Here is a 20,058-nt window from a genome sequence, read left to right as displayed (position 1 = left end):
TATATATATTCTACTAAAATCACATATAATTGTCAAAATCATTTTTAACTTTTTAAAATGATCTCTGTAATGTATGTGAAATCTTTCACCCTGTGAGTGGGAGCTTTCTGATTCTAACCCACCCTTAGGAATGTTGGGATCTGGTTATTTTGATTGAAAACCAGAAAGACAGAATTCAGTTTATTGCTGCCCCTTGAATATGGGCAGAGAGAAGGGAAATTTCCAGCTTGTGTGTAAAGAAACAGTGAGACAAGCCAATTTGATTTTAAGGAAGAAAGTATATGTGGGAGAAATATGATTATACGGGGTATGTATGTAATGGGATAAGGGTATGATTATGAAATATAATGTATGTATTCTTTGTGTCTGTAAAAGATGAAGGTCTTTGTCTGGTGGGTGTGACTCTTAGAGAGCACCCTGTGTGTGAAATATCTAATTCTGCACAGTAAAAACATTTCTTTCTGTTTAAAGCCTGCTTCTTTGCTTTCTTTCGCATTACCAGTCTTTATAAGCTTAACTCACTTGGAGACCGAATCTGAGGTCTTCGGCCTGACAAAGGAAATGTGAAAACTGTGCAGGACAACAAAACAATGAAGTAGGTATTTTAAATAGCCTTCTAAATTCAGGTGCAGTAGCCACACTGATCCATACTTAAAGTTGCAATAATGTGTTGGGCTACCCTTGAAAACAACTTGGAAACTTCAATTAGTAAAAAGTGAGCAGGGTACTGATAGGTGCTAACAGTTAAATGCTGGCAATATTGCTACTGAGGCAGCATTCATTTCTTAAAGGTACACATGCTCTTTCTATTATTGACAGATGTTTAACCCCAATGCAAATTTTTTTGCTTTAGATTTCAGACTTTTTTTTTTTGCAAACCTGGGCTTTTTCCAATGTGTACAAATATCTTCTCTATTCATGTTTCAAATCTCTGGATTTAAAATGGGGCTGTCAAGAATTAGATAGATAGATGTGGCAGCCCATCATTTAGAATTGATCTTAACACAGTTTTATTGTTTGCTTATTCAGATCAGGCCCACAACCATGGTAAGGCAAAGGGAGGTGCCCCATCAATCATTTGTCATGCCCCTCCAATCAGCACTAGGGGTTGGTGTGAAATCTGTCACAAATCTTTCAAGGGCAAATTCTCTATGCAATTGGCTAAAATGGAATGACTAGTTAGCAAGACTGAAGAGTTCTGATTTTAAAAGCCTGCAAGCAATGAAGTAAACCTATGTTGGAATAAAAAGAGAGAGAGATTAAGAAATGAAGGGGTAAAAATCATGTTGTACTTGACTGTGAACAAAGCAAAGAAAAACAAACAAAGAGAACAGGACACTGTTGCACAATAGTCCTGAAAAACTCTTATTGCTGGGGAAATTATTTTTGACAGGACAGGAGACAAATAATAAGGCATTTAGGCCCAAAGATAAGTGAGCACAAGTATTTTGCTAGTTTATATGACCCCATAGAAATCTTATTCACAGGGGAGGGTTGTGGTTTTTTTCTTTGAAGATGTAAAGTGGGCAGCTCAAGGGTCATGCCACTGTTGCTTTATGTGTATGTGTTCACTTACAAAAAACATCCTACTCACAGCTTGTTATTATGCATTTTATTTTTTCATTTTATTTATAGTCCACCTTTCTCAACGAGACTCAAAACAGATTACAGAGTGTAAGAAATGCAATCACTCGGATGAGATACAATAAACCTAGGATTAGAGCAATTTGGAACAGAGCAAAAATCATTCCCCATAATATCTCAAACAAGGCAGAAAATGGCATTACAAAGGTAGAAAGCAATGCAGTAAGAGCAGGATAATACATACAGCAAACAGATTATACATAACATACAATGACGTAATTCACAGTCATGTTTCTTTTATAAAAGCCCCTTCCTAAATTATGCCATTATCATATAACTCTATTGTCTTTATAAATATGCTATCTTAAACCATTCTGATGTACATAGTTTGCAGAATTACTAACATGTAGGAGATTTCCTGACATCCTCAGAAAGGCCATTCCACAGAAAATAAATGCCTATGTGCAGTTGTTGGTAAGGTGGCACCATTAGATGCCTTGAGCTAACGATTTAGTTTTGTCTTCAATTTTGTTGCCCTACCCTTTTTACCCCGCTTTATTAAATAATGGATTTAATATGATTTTTCTTGTTCATACAATATGTACTGGCAAATGTCAGCAGCTGTGTGTGTGTGACAAAGTGTCCATGCAACCAAAACAAACAGGCCAAGCTTAAAAGGAGCCTGTTAGTAAAATTAAACCACTGAAAGGGTTAATCCAGTCAGCAGAGGCTGGAAGCCTCATGGACATATCTTTGATTGCCACATCCTGCCAAGGTTGCTACAATACAAAGGATCTAGGAAACTCCCTGCCATAAGATGGAAAGAGGGAGATTCCCGGGGCTGCGGGTGGTGAGGGAGGCCGGGGAACGAGAGAGGGTGGACGAGCAGAGAAGGGAGTTGGTGGCAGAGAAGAGAAGAACAGTGGTGGAGGGGAAGCAAAGGGGAAAAGATGTGGAGGAATGCTAAGAAGAGGAGCAGGAGGGAGATGGGAGAGGGGAGCCAGGGTAAAACCCACAGGAGGCGGGGGGTTAGGCAGGCCAGAGAGGACAACACTGGGCACCACCAGGTGGCTTTAGCAAGGGGGCAGAGGCTGAGGAAGTGGCTTGGTGGGAGGCACCCTGGGGCAGCCAGAGTAACCCCTGTGAACACAGGGGGAATGGGAAGCTCCAACTCTGACTAGGAAGTGGCATGTATAGCCGACCTGTGGGTTAAAAAAAAAGTTACTTTGGCCCACTTGGGAATAGAGTGAGGTGCAAAGACTGACCGGGCTGATAAACCACCCAAGTTAGGGAAGGAGGGACAGAATCACAGCCCACAGCCAGCAGGGAGGAGGCGGAATGCCACAGTTTTTATAACTGTGAATCTCATTTGGCATTAGTTTAATAACTTAATCCTGTAAGAAAATGGACAGGCTCCTAACTATAACCAACAATAGCTAGGTTTCAAGCATATAACTGCAGTGCAGATCAAGAGATTTTAGAGAACTCAATTTATTCTTCAGACTTAGGTACAAAAAATCACAACCTCAGCTTTACCCCAAAACACAATAAGGATGCTGAACAATTAGCCACAGATGGCATCATAAGTATTCTTAGGTTCAAAACTCAGTTTTGAGTGAAAGAGCTTTCTGTTTCCTTTGCAAAAAAATTATGGAAAAAGGAGGTTGTATTTGCAGTTTCGGGTGTCAATAACTGGAAGAAATACTCCTGCATATTTTAAGTCTGCAAACTATGTAAAATAATTGTTTGGGAGAGCATTTTTATAAAGCTTACAGAGAATAGGAGTGTAGTCTATGCCACAATGTATACTATTCCATCAGGATCTTACAGCATTGCTTTCATTTTTGTGTGTGTGATTCCATTATCTGCATTGCTTGACATAGCGTGTCTGATACATTTTTGCATTTTTTATTTTTTATAACCCTAGTCCTGTTGTTTTGCTTTAGAGATCTCATGTTATTTGATTATATTATTCTATACCATGTAATCCACATTGAGTCTCAAGCAGAAAATGGGTCTATAAATATAGTGAGTAGTGTTGGATGCCCCCCGATATACTCACTTGGCTTTCCCCCTAAACATTTTTCTGGCTATGGGCTTGGGTTAGACTCATTTAAAGGTGTTCTTACTTTAAAAACTTTTTATAACATGAGACCAACATGACTAAATAATTGTCTCTTCTGATGTAAAGCCCTATACCAGTTTTACTTCTCCAGCAATACATTTGTTCATTCAATGTATCATCCTATTTTCAAACTGATCATGGACATTTATTTATTTATTTATTTATTTATTTATTTATTTATTTAGTTAGTTAGTTAGTTAGTTAGTTAGTTAGTTAGTTAGTTAGTTAGTTAGTTTTCTATACCGCCCTATCCCCGAGGGGCTCTGGGCGGTGTACAACATAAAATCTACCACAATAAAACCAAAGGGAGCAAAATTAACTACATAAAGTAAGCTACAATTTGCACAGGCTCCATCAGTTTTTAAGGCCATTGCTCCAGCAATCGGCACTAAGGCTAATTTCGCATGCTGAAATTGCCCCTCTGTTGGCATGGGGAATGCCCCGATGCAATCGGGAGTTTTGCACAGACCCCGGTGCTGCAGCGTGGCTGCCATGTTTCTGCCTTGGAGCCACCCTGCAGCAATGGCTTTGCTCCATGAATTTCCTGAACTGCAAAGTTGAGGTCCTTTTGAAAAGTTCCTTTGTTGCTCTGGAGATTTCCATCAGCATGCAAAACTCCTCCATAGCATAAATGGGGCCAGTTTTCCTGCCTCACCACTCTGGCCAACTGCACCAATGGACAGGAGCTGAGAAGTGTGCCCTCCCCACCCTTGCAGTGAAAAAAATGGAGGTAGAAACCTTGGTTTTTATAATAGATGCATAAACCTTGGTAGAAAAGTGTAATGTACAGGTGCCCAAATGGGAGGGCTGTGATTTGCTCGCACACACAAAGATTTTAGATTTACATTTTAGACAGAGGGGGATGGAGGACAGCAATCCTGTCACACACACAAGGATTTTGGATTTATATTTTACACAGAGGGGGTGTGGAGGATGGCGATCCTATTATACATGCTAGGATTTCAGATGGGAGGAGGGCGAGTGCACCAATTCTCACTGCCTGTTTAGTGAAAGTGAATGGGGGGAATGGGTCAAGATCCAGCCAATTTGAATGCAGGAAATGAAGGCTGCCCACGCATACGTGAAAGAGACTATGGAAGAGCTCATGATGCATAAGCGGTGCTTATGGGAAAGTCCCGAGCTTGTGGGGAACCATTTGGGGCTTCCCGCACCAGCCCTGATTCAGGCAATGGAAAGAGCCTGGCAGCAGTGGGGAACTACAAGCAGGGTGAGAAGCCCCACAGCATGTAGACTTTCTGGCTCAGCCATGGAGCATTTGGAAAGTGCAAAATCAGCCTCAGTTACTGAAAAATTGTAAGAACACTTTTTTTACCCAGTGCCATAAAAAGCACTGTTTCAAAGAGATTTTTTTTTAAAAAAACCTTTGCTGTAGTTGTAGAATAGGGGACAGATTTCTTTTAATAGGATGATGGCATATCAAATGTAGTTATTTTCTTGATTTTTAAATATGCATACGTTTTCACAACTGATATGATTTTGCCACATTTTGTATGCCCCTTTCTTTGTTTTGCTAAAAAGGAAAGACACTGTATGCATATTTTCGTTAAATAATAAATACAGCAAATATGTTTTCTTGTGCTCTTCACACTACAGATGAGAGAAATACAGGAAAAAGGCACTTTTTCCGTGTAGTCCAGATCCCAGAAGTGGCCAGGTATAGCACCACTGCCACTCCAGAGGACTTCAGGTGGCATACGTAGGCAGAAGAAACAAAAAGTCTCCCCAATTGCCCAAAAGCCCTCTGTAGGGGAAAACAGAGTTATGCCACCCAAAAGGGTTGTGCAAGTCTGTCCTCACTGTTGGCCTTCCTGAGGTGAGCTGACTAATGTTGACTCTGCTTCTGGGAATGTCCCAGGATGCTCCCAGTTTTACTAGCCTACAAGTTAGGCTGACACAACTCTAAAAGCAGTGGCCAGAGGCAAGTCTGGTGCAGTAGAGCACCAACCTCCTTGTTTGCCTTCCTGTCCAAAGTAAGTGCCACTTATGCTGGCTGGAAGGGCAAATGCACTTATACTGCTTTGGCTGTTTCCGCACGGCCAAATAACAGTGCCCTAGGGACAGAAAAAATGCCGTCCCTAGGGTGCTGTTCGCACAGGAGGCTCAATCGTTGAGCAAGGTTTTTGAAAAGCGGCGTCTTCCTTTGCCTGACATAGTCTGGCTTACATTAAGTTCTGAAGGTCCCATATTAACCATACTTCCATAGGCAGCATATGATAGATAACACAGTTGATAAAAGTGAATTTCTTACTGTCACCCCGGCAAAGCAAAGGTCCAAGTTTGTATTCTGCTTCAGAATTTGGCCGGTGAGTATCTGTGATGACAAGCTCTGTAACTGGAAGGTGGTCCTTATATGAAAGGAGTCCTGTGTCATTAGTCCTAAAATGTGCAAACAAAGACATTTTCAACTAATGCTCCATATGCTTCATTTTTCTTCATCAGAAACAGGAACAAGCTGCATTTTGAACAGCAGTATACACACATATTTGCCTAAGCTGCAACACATTTACAACATTGAAACCCTTCCTCTTACCAGCATGAAAATAAATTGTGTGCTACAATAAAATTGCAGCAGCTAGGTTTAAAATTGCACTCAGCTTTATTGAAGTATGACATTTTCAGCACTATTCAAAAACTAACTGGCCTCTTAAAATGGATTAGAGTATTTGTCCATATGAAATTATGATTTGCTAAAAACCTGTCAATTCCTAATAAGAAGGTTTGGTGTTTAATTGAGGGTTCCATGTCCTCAATCCATGTCCAAAGTTCCCAGTGATTTTTTAAATACCAGGTACCAGATGTGTGTGAATCTGATATATATTACAGCTGCAGAAAGGGCATTGAGGTTTCAGCCGATAAACTATCTGATGATATTGAGTTGGACAGCACACACTGGAATTTGGGAGCGGTCTCCAGTTTGACAAGTGGATGGCATGCAGTGCATTACTTGTATTAAATGGAGAAGCATATATTAGGCTTAGCCAGTGCTTATTTTCTAGCAGAATATAGTGTTCAAAACATTTGATATGAGCTATTCGAGAGGATTCCTGAAAGGTTGACCCAGATACCAGATACAGAGGATACAGAAGTTGAACAAAGCAATGAAGGATTTTATGAATTCTTACTGAATACCCTTATATTTTTCACATCTCATGGCACTAAAGGGATAATGACAGGTACCATTTGGTCAAAGGCTGAGCTGTCTGATAGAAAGTCTAAGTTGGAGAATCATTGCATATTTGAAAGACAGAATAAAGAAAACTCTTGCTGGTTCTTTCAGGTGCAGGAACAATAGTATCAGGTAAAGAAAAGAGGTGCTTATTTTGATGCTCCAATATTTTGGTTCCTAGACAACTCACCACAGGGATTGGCAAATAACTACACTTTGAAAGCTAAGTTAGACAAGATAGGCATTTCCATGTTTGCCTTAGAGATGCACTACCATTTAAAATAGTGAGTTCTCACCTAGGAACTCCTTTAAACTGTGCCATAGGGACCCAATTCTGGTTGAGACTGTTGTAGCATGGGGGTAGGAGGGTACCATTTTTCTGACTATAAATACCACTAGGGACGCATTAGTTGTCCAGGTGGGAGCTCTGTCTTTAAAATGGTAGTGCATACTTAGTACAAACTCTGGGATAAAACTATGACACCTTTTCTCCACTCACACTGAATACTTAGCACATCTCTCTGTCTGTCAGATTCTGTCTGTCAGATTCAGGGCATCATTATCACATTTACCATTCTTCTAGTGTCTTCTAAAATATGTAGACAGCCTTGACCATGTATCTCTCAAGTTCTCACTCTCAAGACAGAGACATCAGCAGACAGGATAGCCCAGCTGCCTTAAACTGTAACCTGAACTGGGTGCTGAGAAGGGGAAATTAACATGTTTCAAAAGAAAAAGCAGCAGATACTGATTCAAACTGAATGGGATATTTTATTTATCAACACTCAGATACACAACTACAGGAAGAATAAACCGGCTCTAACCTTAAAGACCCAAAATAAAACCACTCTCGCCTTCCCAATAAACACATGCACACACATCAAACTGGGAATGGAGAAAAGGAATGAGGAAGAACAGGCAAAGACAGAGATGGAAAGAGGTCAATACTACCAGATCTGAAAAAATAAGGAGTTGAGAATTGCAGGGTGTCAATATGGCAGATGTCCAATTGGGAGAGAGAGGAGCCCACAAAGCTGCTGCAGGGAGTCTATGGCCCTTTCCGCACGGGCCTTTAACAGCGCCCTGGGGAAGGCAAAAGCATCATCCCAGGAGCTGTTTGCATGGGAGTGTGTGCAGCTGCATAGCAGCCGCGCCCTCGCGCCTCAACTGACGCAGGCAGCTGTTCCCAACCTCGCTTCCCCAAGCCGAGGTTTTGCAGAAAAAAGGGTTTCCAATCGCTGCCCGTCTGACGTAGCGGCTGGAAAGATTGCCAATCCCCTTCCCCTTTCCCAGATGCGCCCACCATGTCCTCCGCCCTCGGCGTCGCACAGGCCAGGACCGCCCCCCCTGCCCTCGACTTCGAGCTGTCGCCTGGGGCAGGGGCATGTTCCTAACCTGTGCGGCCAGCGCCAGAGCCGGAGGGACCTGATAAGGCATCTGGGGATGCGCAACCTATTACGAATGCTGCGTTGTCCTCCCGTTACAGCAGGGACCATTCGTCGCGAGCGGTCCGGGGGGGATTCAGGTGACATTATATGCGCCAGCCAGCCCCATCGCCAACCCGATGTGAGCGACCTAAGTAATGGTAGAAAAATCTTGCACTCTTCACAGTCTTGGGCTAGTTATTCTGGGGGGGGGGGGATTCCATAGCTTGGAGTAGGATCCAACTTTCTCAGGATTGGTCCAAGAAATTGTTGAAGCAGCGGTTACTCGGAGTAGACCACCTTGTAGGAAGCAATGTAGACAAGATCTGACAGACACACAGTCACCAGTGCAGTTCTATTTGTACTATCCACTAACAAAGTGCTTAGCCAACCACAGGGTGTTTTCAGGCCCCACCTCACTCTGCTGTCTATTGCTATCTATATACATTTGTGGTACCAATCAGGAATTACCCTCACCACATCGGAGTTTGCACGAGATTTTATGCGTACTTTCGATTTAATCTGCACGGCACCTGTTTGAAGGAGGGTCCAGCTGTCATTTAGATTTTGCTCATCTAAACATTTACACATGTTCTGACAGAAATAGTTTGAATTTGACTGAGTTCTTTTAAGACAATTGTCATCAAAATACAGTGGGAAGTCCAGGAAATATCACCTGATGTTTCAAGGGGAGGTCACTGATGGGGGTTTAAGCATACTGACAAAGAACCAGGAGGCTGAAATGAACGAACAATGTTGAACAATAGTTGCATCCTAACAATGGCAAATAGCCCCATTTTGATGAAATGCCTCATCTTGCTTCCATGCTGGAATGTGCTATGGACATGGCAAGTGAGATGTGTTCTTTAAACTTATTCCAATGATCCCAGCTGCACTTTAGTCTTTTAATGGGATGCTCTTCCAAACAATTAAGAGGAGACTGAACATCAAATTGGGATAAAAAGCTGTCAAGAAAGGTTTTAGGGTTTGGGCTCAAACATACAGCCTATAGGGTTAAACAAAACAAGAAATTAATTTTTATTTATGTATTAATATAACTGAGGAAAGTAACAGAAGAAAGTAGAAACTACAAGATTTCTCTTTCACTGAACCTTTGGACTGTGCTCCTATTCCTATTCATTTGGTTACAATTTGACTATTTTTAGCCCACTATATAAAGCGATTGTCCAGTTTCACACAGTCAGACATCCTCCTTTCCCCTTACAACTCCCTAGCTCCCAACTTCCAACTGTTATTCTCAGGTCTCTTTCCAACATTCCATCAGCTCTCATTCATTGCTGTTATGGAGAGATGGAAGCTAGCCTATCACACCCATCTCGTCCAGTTCGGCTTTGAGGATGGTAGCTAAGGCAGCATGAATGCCTCATGATCCTTTCCACCCTGAACAGGGGCGTAACAAGGCAAACTGTAGCCCTGGGCAAAACCTGAGTTGGATGCCCCCCCATGGGCAGCCACTCCACCATGACCAATGGGACCCCCCCAAGTTTGGGGGGCAGTTTGGTAGGGGTCCAAAGTTATGGACCCTCAAAGGGGTACCCATCCCACATTCTTTGCCCTAAGGATAGGGGCACCTTTGAGGGTCCCATAACTGGACCTAACAAACTGTACCAAACAGAGTGCCATCATGACAGTCTCCACATGATACCCTGAAATTTTGGTGCTGACCACGTCCAAGATACCCCTCCTGCAGAACATCCACAAATTTGCCCAATAATCTTTGTTCTGAATTGAGTTTTCTGCATTGCTGTCAATGGGGGGTTGCAGGCTGGGGGGGCACCTTTCTGAAGGCAAAATCTCAAAACTTTCAGGGTCTCATCAGGAGACTGCCCTAATTATATCCCCCAGGTTTGGTGCAGTTTGGTTCACGGGGGCCAAAGTTATGGACCCTCAAAACTGCCAGCCCCATCTCCTATTGGAGGGATAGGGGCACCCAGGGGAGTCCCTTAACTTTGGACTCCCTAGACAAACCTCACCAAATTTGGGGGTAGCATGGGACAGTCTCCCTGATGATACGTTGAAATTCTGAGTTGCTGCTAGCCTAAAACTGTGCTCCCTGCAGACCAAAATGGAAAACCACTAAAAATGCAAAGCGAACCCAACAATTTTGATTACCCCCCACAAGGTGATGCCTAGACAGCTGCTGCTGCCCAATGGGCATTACACCAGTGACCCTGAACCATTCTTCTCTCTGGATCATCCAGCAGGAAGTCTTGTATTGTCAGAACCCGGGCTGAGAGCAATTATTAGAATGCCCATGCTTATAGTTTCCTAATTCATGACTTTACGTGGCCTAAAAGTTGTAGTCAGTTTCAATGTTGCCGTCTGCATTTCTGTGTCCTTCTCTTCTCCCAGCTAGGGACATGATTGGAGGGACATGATTTTAAAGATAATGGGACTGATGAAAGAGGATATGAATGTCAATTTCTCTCTGCAGTATATTCTTTATCCAACTGCCAGAAACTCATCACAAGTGTTGGATGCTTTCAGTGCTTTTTGCTTTCCAGTATTTTGGAAGAATATTGCTTTGCTATAGAATATATGTATAGTTCAGAGCAACTCTATTATTGGTACTAAGCATATTTGTGTATCTAACCAATTTTTTTGACATAACTGCACATGATTTTCCACTACTATAGGGAACAATCTGAAACTAAATTATGACTTGACAACCAGGGTGCCCTTAACTAACAATATAAGACAAATTTTAAAGATATGTTAATAGAGTTGAATTGCCAAATTCATATAAAATAAAGCATCTTGCTGTAACTGCAACAGCATATGAAGTTTAACTCTTAAAATGACTGTTTTAATAAGGTTTAAATAAGGATTGAGAAGCTTAACTTTAAAGAATTTACCCTAAAGTAGTTACATTTTAGAAAGAAAGAATTGTGATATTCAGATGAATAGTAACTAACAGAAAACATGGAAACATATTTTAACATTTAACCTGCAATGTTTTATGGTATAGGAAAAAAATGAAAAAGATCACCATTCATTTCTATCAGCATCACAGTTGCAGTCATGTTGAGAATCAATGCAGCTTCCTTGTATTCCACAAGCACATTTTTGAACATCTGGCATGGAACCTCCCCAGTATGTCTGTGTTTCATTAATTTTTCCAATCCACCAGCTGAATGGAATCCCTTCTAGAAAGACATTAGAAAATATTGATGCTCTTTGAAATGTCCTGTTCCACCTGTTTCTCTTCAGCTCAAGAAAAGGTATTATAAACAACTTGAAAAGGATTATTTTAAATTTTAAAGAAAATTATTTATATATAAAATAATTTTAAATAACATTAATATTTCATTATTATGAGGCAAGTGACTGTCAAGGAAATGCTGGAAACAGAGAATCAGCAGTCTCAAAGTCAGCCAGGCATGGTACTAGAAGTATTTATTTTAAGCAGACTATTTGTAAGATAGCATATGCATCTATGTATGTATGTGTGTGTATATATACATACATGCATACATACATACACAGAGAGAGAGACAGAAAGAGAAAGAGAGACAGAAAGATGCCCTCAACCTCTGGTAATTTAAAATGTGAAGAAAACTCAGTAGAAGTTCATGGATCTACTAGGGAGAAAATCAGAACAGTAAAGGTGTGTATTGAAATAAAACATATTTCTTCCATATGCCAAACATCTGAAATAATGTTGTGCTCATAATTGTGTGTTAGCAACAAATATCATAGAAGAAATTACATGCAGTCCCTTGGTGAGAGGAACCATGTTAATTACTGCACTCCTTAAGAGGTCTGTTGTACCCAGTGAGTTCACCCAGCTAACCTTCTTCTCAATACTATTTACAGCAAGATGGGAGATCTGGATATCTCCTTAATACCACAAGACTGTACAGTAAGGCAAAAGATGCTGCCAGCTAAGCAGAGCGGTAAACGCACAAAATATACAGAACAGGGTAATTACTAAAGGATCTGAAGCATGAAGATAATCCATCTTAAAGGAGGAAGGAAATTAGAAATTTGCAAAGAATGCAAAAGTCAAGGCACCAAAGAAAAATAATGTACTGTTAAACTGTACAGGAAGACATAGGTGGATTCTGCTTTTATTTGCTAGGAACATTCAAGCTTTCAGAAATACCGCTCCCTCAAGAATCTGAAACTTATGCCACATGTCTCTGGGCGGCAACTTCTGGTGCTTAATGCAGCCCACTGCTATCCTGGCAATCTCTCAGTTTGCAATATATTGACTCAGACATAATACAACAGACAGCCCAGAAGGCTTTCAAAACAAAGTACCACAACTCCAATTTAAAAAACAAAAAGTTGATCCATGATGACATCAGTACTGTCTTTGGTTTTTGGTGTTGTAATTCATCATAGGGGGAGATGAAAGGCTATGAATATGCATACATAATTCATGAAAGATCATTTTAATATCCCTCATACACTACAAACTGCACCATAATCCAAGCTGACTTTGGCATTATTACACTAAATACAGTGAATGGGCACAAAAAGTGTAAAAGTGAATAGGAGATATTTTAGGGGTGAAAATAAATACATTCCTTATATATCATGCTAAGTCTGGATCTCTCTCTGAAATCAAGAGTGTGCCAAGGGCAAAAAACAAAACAAGGTTTCCACCTAAACTTTTGCCTACCAGACAAAGCTAAAAGAAAAAAGAAAATACTTAGGCATCCTCACCTATTTGTGTTCTTCTAAATCAGGGGTAGGGAACCTGCGGCTCTCCAGATGTTCAGGAACTACAATTCCCATCAGCCCCTACCAGCATGGCCAATTGGCCATGCTGACAGAGGCTGATGGGAATTGTAGTTCCTGAACATCTGGAGAGCCGCAGGTTCCCTGTTCTAAATATATAGCTCTAGATAAGGTCTCTTGACCCTGTACCCTGAGTCAATATATTGCAAACTGAGAGATTTGACCCTGTACCTAATTGTGTCTACTGGTTAAAAATCAAAGACAAGTAAACAGAATATTAAATTGTGAATAGTACTTCTCTTCGTTGTGCATAAAAATGAAAATTAATTATTTGACCAAATAATCACCATAATTGAGCAAACTCTTTCAGACATTTCTTTCTACAAAAGAAGTATGTCAATATTGGCTTTAATTTTTCTAACTGGGCACAGGGGAAAATGCAGATTGGTTACCAGTGAATTAATTTAAATGAACAGTAAATGAATTTGCAGTAGAGGTTGGTATAATTTTATTGCTCTGCACTATGGATTTTAACAGTTAATTATTTTTAAATGGTGTTAGCTGCCACGAGCTTGTGAAGGGATGGGTGGGATACAAATGTAATAAAGAAAAATAAATAAATGTATGAATATCTAGATTTGAGTCAAGTAGTACCAGTGTAGTTTAGGGGCTTCCAGACTAGGATCTTTCAGGTTTGAGGTCTGAAACTCCACTCTGCTGTGAAAACTTGCAGGGTGACCTTGGGTCAGTTTCACAATAAACCAAAAATATTTTCAAAGTATAAACTTTTGAAAGTCAAAGCTCCCTTTGTCTGTTGAAAGGAACATTGCATTTTAAAAGCTTATATTCTGAAAATTTTCTACTCTTCTACTACAAACGAACAGAGTTACCTTCTAAAACTATCTTCATGAATTTATGACATCATCCTCAGATGACTAGTGAGTTCTTATACAAAAAAAGGATCCCAGAACAGGGATGAGTCATATCTTTGAAATGTAATCCAATTTGCATTTTTGCAGACCAAGGTTGTAAATTGTCCTCTTGTGTGGAGAAAGCCAACCAAGATGATTTCTCTATCTGAAAATCTAGCCTAGCTGTTCTGTATGATAACATGGATCTGTAATAAAACTTCAAAAAATCTATATTACATTCATTTTAATGTCACGTTGATCTAAAGCAATGTAGAGTCAAAATTGTCCATCTCTTTTTCATTATTTCCTATAATTAATGCAATCACTTTCTGCTTTTAATTTTACTTGTAACATTCCTGCTATGAAACTGGTTAATAGTTTTGTGTATATTTTTGATGATAAATAAATTTTTAGATCATTTGTTCAGATGCCTTGATCAAGATTTAAACATCAACATACAGTGGCAGTTCAGCAGTTTCAATACCCAATGCTTTGTTTTCTCTGTTTTAATAGCACAGAAAATGTTAACAAAATACATTAGCTGCAAGTAAATTCTATGGACTTTAATATGCATTCTCCTAGTTAACAGAAAACCTGGAGCATTGTTTATATATTGATGTGAGGTCAGTAATACCATTTAAGGATTATGACTAAACTGTGATTAGCCAGGGCTGTGTTTCAGTTCTGAATGCCAACAATTAGATGGAAGGCGAATGATAGATCTGATACAATCCTGAAAAAGGAAACCAAATAAACACCCGATTGCAAAAAATATCAGTCTATGACATGTTCTGTTTTTATAAAAAAATAATGTTCTCCATATAAACCAGAAACAATCCCAAACAGCTTTTGTTCATACATTCTATTTTATTAAATGGGTCTTGCTTCCAGGAAAGTATCCTTAAGACTGTAAAAACAGATTAAAAACAACAGTGAATCTTGGTGCTGTTGTCAAAGAACTTACCCCGTATGAGCATTGGGCTCAGGCATTGCTTCTCATGGGCATTACACCCACATTCCTATTGGTCAATATTTACATTCTTCCGTGTTTACAGACCTCAAAAGGAAACCAATTGTGGTTCGATCTTCACAACTATCTTTCTAACCTTTGTCAGACCCATCAGCCTGACATGTTGATTCTAGCTGGTGACTTTAATCAGCAAGGATGAGTATAACTTTCACTCCTCGACAGGCTTAGACCTTGAGCTGTTGACATTGCATTTTGCTTTAACCAGGCAATCCAAAGACACGTCCCTTAACTCTGCAAGTATGAATCTTGTTTAATTCAGTCTTCAATCCAATTTAATTATTAATTATTAATTATTTTAAATGGCCTGACAGAGTTTCAGTCCTCGGGTGACTACACACACACCTCACCTCGTGACAATAGTGTCCTAGATTATGTCTTAGTTTTCCAGCTCTGACTAGACATTATTCAGTCCTTAACAATCTCACTCCATGTTGGAGTGATCATATGCCCCTTGTGGTTCAGTTGTCTTAATGTGACTTCATCCTGTGCCCACCTCACACTGCACAAAATCAGGTGGAATGAGCATTCTAGACAGGCCACTCCCTTCTTCATAGTTCTTTACTGATGCAATGCAGATCTTCTCTGATGTCGTCTACATTGCTGGACAACTGCATTGCGGGTAAATGAGTGGCCTTTCATGTTTGGTTAATCTTCCCCAATAAAACACAAACACAATCTTTTGAGTGGATAAGAAAACTGGCCATAGCCAAAGAATTTTATTAACAGAAAGCATAGGAAACTAGATGGGGAGGGCGGTATAAAAATGCAACAATAAATAAAAAATAAAAAATGGTGCAGCATGGGGGGATCCAATCATCTGGGCAGCATGAGTGCTGTCCCCCAGAGCAAATCTATTCTTCAGCCCAGCTGCTGAAGGAATGTACCAAAGCGAAAGATTGGAGTGAGACAAATTCCAGACCGGCAAAGTGCCTATGACTGGAGGCCCCCTCCAACCTACGCTAGGGGCGTAAGTTTCTTAGGGGCATCCCTACCATGAGCTTGCTCCACCCCCACCTCTTAAGGAGGTGTACTAAACAGGGAAGCTCCCCCAGCTACCCTTTCCAGTGGACCATCCCTCATGCACAACCCGCCAATGGCTATGACAAAAACAACATTTAACATCCATAAAATAACAGGCATCGGGTGAGCGGGAAAAGCCTCGTTTTCCTGGCGCTGAATGGGGCCTGAGCCATGAGGCAAGGCCTTATATAGGCCCTGTCCCCAGCCCCATTCAAACGGTGGCCAATTGCTGCCCGTCCCCGCCCCGCAGGCTCAGCCTGAGCCAGCCATCACCCAGCCCAGTGTGCACACACCAACACATGTGCATGGCTGGGCTCTGACGCCAGCCACCAGCTCCTGGCTGGGCAAACGGCCCTCTTCAGGCCTTTCCCTCCTGTAATGGCGGCCGTGCATCAGGCACGGCTGCGCTTTGCCAAATTTGATAATCTGACCCAATCAATGGTTAGGGCCTTTGCAACCCCAATCAAAGCTTACGCTTCCTATAAGGTCTGTGCAGAAGAAGTGCGTGAAATTGTGCTTAAATTAAAGGACCACAAGGCTCCAGGACCCGACGGGTTCCCCCCAGAGTTATTTAAGAACTTTGTTGACTGGTGGTCCCCGGTACTAGCAGCTCTTTTTACATCCGTTAATCAAACAGCTCTTGTACCATCAGATTGGACCCATGCGATTATAATTCCTGTCTTCAAAAAGGGAGATTTTTTGCTCCCTTCCAATTACCGTCCGATTAGTTTATTGTCCATCACTGGCAAGGTATATGCAAAATATTTGCACAATAAACTCTCTTCATGGATTACAGAAAACAAAATCATTGGCCCAGAACAAATAGGATTTCAACATGGGAAATCTACTTTAGATCGATGTTTGATCCTGGGACTCTCGTCACAAAATACACCAGCGGAAGCAAATCATCCCTGTTTGTGGCCTTTTTGGACTTAAAGGGGGGGCATTTGACTCTGTCTCCAGAGATCTACTGTGGAGAAAACGTGTTAATCTAGGAATTGACAGAGGGCTGACTTACACTAGTAATGTGCTTACATCATGACACTACCTGTCAAGTCAAATGCTCTCCTGATGGTATACTTAGTCCTTATATACCAATTAACAGGGGTGTCAAACAGGGGTGTGTTTTGGCCCCAACCCTATTTAATCTTTTTTTAAGTGATCTGGCTTCCTTTTTGATGGAGGTTCCCTCGCACTGCCCTGCTTTTGAATCATATGACCATACCTTTACTTTTGTATGCTGGTGACGCTATAATATTACTCTCCCGTTACAAAAGCTGTGGCAGAAGCAGCTTACTGTACGCTGTGTTGAATATTGTAGTCATAATAACCTGGCAGCTTAATTTTACCAAAGTCAAAAATAATGGTTTTGCCTTGTTCTTGGGAGATACATTTAGTTATTGCCAATAAATAATGAACAGCTTGAACAGGTCAAACATTTTAAATATGGGGTCTCCATTTTAATTATAACTCCCTCTTGGAGTTTACCCAAAGGAAATTGGCCATTGAATCAAACAAACTTAGATTTACCAAGACCATTAGCCGCTATTACTTTCGCACCAAAGGTCATGAATTTGTACCTGCAGCCATTAAGACATTTAATGCTAAAATCACCATGCAATTACTATCACAGAATCCCACTGTGGATACAAACGTGGAGCTCGCGATATGGAAAAGAGTTCAGTCATGCTTTCTCTATGGTATACTCGGCTTACCTCACTCAGTCCCATATGCTGCGGGGTCTGTTTGGAGGTGGGCCAGCTTATCCCTACTCCATACAAAGGAGCATGGTGCATGACCTTCCAATTCTGGGATCTGATTGTTGCTTTAACAACTGTCTACAAAGAAGTTTTACCTACCAGGCTCTTTCTTTCATAGCCAAAACCGAGTGGTGGTCCTTTGTTGAGGCGAAAATCCATGAAATGGGTCTATCCTTAGATACATTGGTTTTAATGAATGCCAATGAGCTAAAGCTGACTATCAAAAAGAGATTGTATGATCTCGAGTATGGTCACCCTGATGCAATGAGCTAATAAGCAGCTGCTCTCCCTTGCACTTGGGTATACCATTAAAGAGCCTATACCATGGCCAAATTATTTCCATTTGGTCTTAGAACCCAAATTGCGGCCATAACCCCTGACCCTTGCCAGGTGCAATATTCTCCCTTCAGCTACCACTCAGGGCAGAATACAGAAAGTGCCTTTTAATGAAAGATTTTGTCCCTGCAGTTCAGCTTACGAAGAATCAATCCAACACGTGATATTACACTGCCCGTTACACAGTTTAGCCAGGAATAAATATCTAAACCCGTGGTTAAAACCCCCCATTGATAATATTAATCTATCAATTGTGGTAACGATGTTGGGTTGTGGTTCTGCAAGTGTATTGGAAGCGTTGGCTAACTTTTTGTGCTCTGTCATCAGCAAACGGTTATAACTGTACTGGAGATTGTATCATTACACTGAGGTCGCCATTTTTCTGGTATATTGCTGCTGTTTTAATTATGCCATTAAAGGTTTATATATATATATCCTATAAGGTAACATCATATCTTACAGATGAGCAGAGATGTATTCTGAATGGCACAATAACAATAAAAAAATTGTTGAAGGCTGTAAAAAAATAAACCAGGAAAGGTTCCTGATTCAGATGGACTTTCAGGTTTATACTACAGTGTTTTGAAGGTGAGATTTCTATCCTTTGCAAAAGCCTCCATTTTACAGGGAGGGAGGATGCCTGAGATGTGGAAATAATATAACTTTAATACCTAAAGAGAATCAAGATGTTTCTCTGGCAAAGAGAAACTGAATAATAAGTATAAGATTATCACTACAATTTTAGCAGATAGCTCGAAAACAGTGTTACAGGAAATTTTTCACAAGGATCAGTGTGGCTCCTGACAATTGAGGGACAATGTTAAAAATATACTAGACATATTGAAATACTGCTTTGATGTTTTTGGATGCAGGGAAAGCATTTGACAGTCTGAACTGGGCTTTTTTATTGAAGGTACTAGAAAATACTTTAGTGAAAATTTTGTAAAATGCATGAAATAGATATATACATCATAAACTGCAAAAATAATTGTTTCCATCCATCCCATAAAGGTAAAATGTTGTCATGCATTTAAGAGAGTAGAAGCAGCAATTTACAGATTCAATGAATATTAAATATACTTTTAGCAATTTTTCAGTTTTGTAATTTTACATACTGTACTTGACAAAGAAGTCCAGTTTTCCAGGAAGTGCTTTTATGGATATTTTAATACCGCACTTAACAATAGAAAGCAAAACCCATTTAATAAAATAGAATGTATAAACAAAAGCTGTTTGGGATTGTTTCTTGTTCTATACCTGCATCTTGAGAAATTTTCCAACCCAGAGGTATGAATTTGGGGAAAGGGTAATATAAAAATACCTTGGTCGAATTCCTGATCTGTCAACTCAAGGGAAGTTTAATTATTGAATACTAGATTTTATTTAAAGACTACTAGAATTTATTTAATGAATACTCTTTGTTAGTATTTATTAGTGGGACTGAGAGTCTATGGTGTTTGCTTGCCGTTAGTTATGTACCAAAATACATTTACACATCTTGCACACCTTTTCTATTCCCAAAATATATGTGCATACACCTTCCTAGTATTTCTTGGTTGGAAAATTTCTCAAGATGCAGGTATAGAACCCAGGGAGAGCAGAGTTTAGGGAGAGAAGGGACCTCAGCTGCATATTGTGCCAGCCTCTAAAGCAGCCATTTTCTCCAGAGAAATCAATCTTTTTTCGTCTGGAGATTAGATATCTATCTCCTACATAGGACTGGGGGGGGGGGGAGCCAGAGAAAGGAAGCCAGCTGAATTATCGTTGTGACTAACTCCAAACTTAGCTTACACCAGTACGCCAAACATGGGGGAGGGGGAGGAGCAACATGGGGTTGCTTTGTCTGAGTCTTAAGAAGTAGGAAAGGAAAACAAACTCTCTTCATGCCTGTTTAAGTGCAGGAAGAGTGAGCTTTTCCAAAGTGTTTCTCTCCAGTCAGAAGTATTAGGAAAGGAGAATGAGAAAAAACCACAT

At 40.4% G+C, this 20,058-nt stretch overlaps 1 protein-coding gene across 1 annotated transcript in view; it reads right to left on the bottom strand.

Moving 5' to 3' along the window:
• Positions 1-20,058, bottom strand: part of CNTNAP4 (contactin associated protein family member 4) — a 102,820-nt gene that overhangs the window by 64,553 nt on the left and 18,209 nt on the right. Inside the window, exons 5-6 of the mRNA XM_048503965.1 lie at positions 11,331-11,487; positions 5,979-6,106 (exon numbers count right to left, since the gene is read on the bottom strand). Coding sequence (XP_048359922.1) covers positions 5,979-6,106; positions 11,331-11,487 — 285 coding nt within the window. The remainder of the gene's footprint in view (positions 1-5,978; positions 6,107-11,330; positions 11,488-20,058) is intronic.

The sequence above is a fragment of the Sphaerodactylus townsendi genome, linkage group LG07 (genome assembly GCF_021028975.2).
Source record: "Sphaerodactylus townsendi isolate TG3544 linkage group LG07, MPM_Stown_v2.3, whole genome shotgun sequence".
Classification (NCBI taxonomy): domain Eukaryota; kingdom Metazoa; phylum Chordata; class Lepidosauria; order Squamata; family Sphaerodactylidae; genus Sphaerodactylus; species Sphaerodactylus townsendi.
The sequence above is the reverse complement of the archived record's forward strand: the minus strand, read 5'-3'. Positions and strand labels throughout refer to the sequence as shown.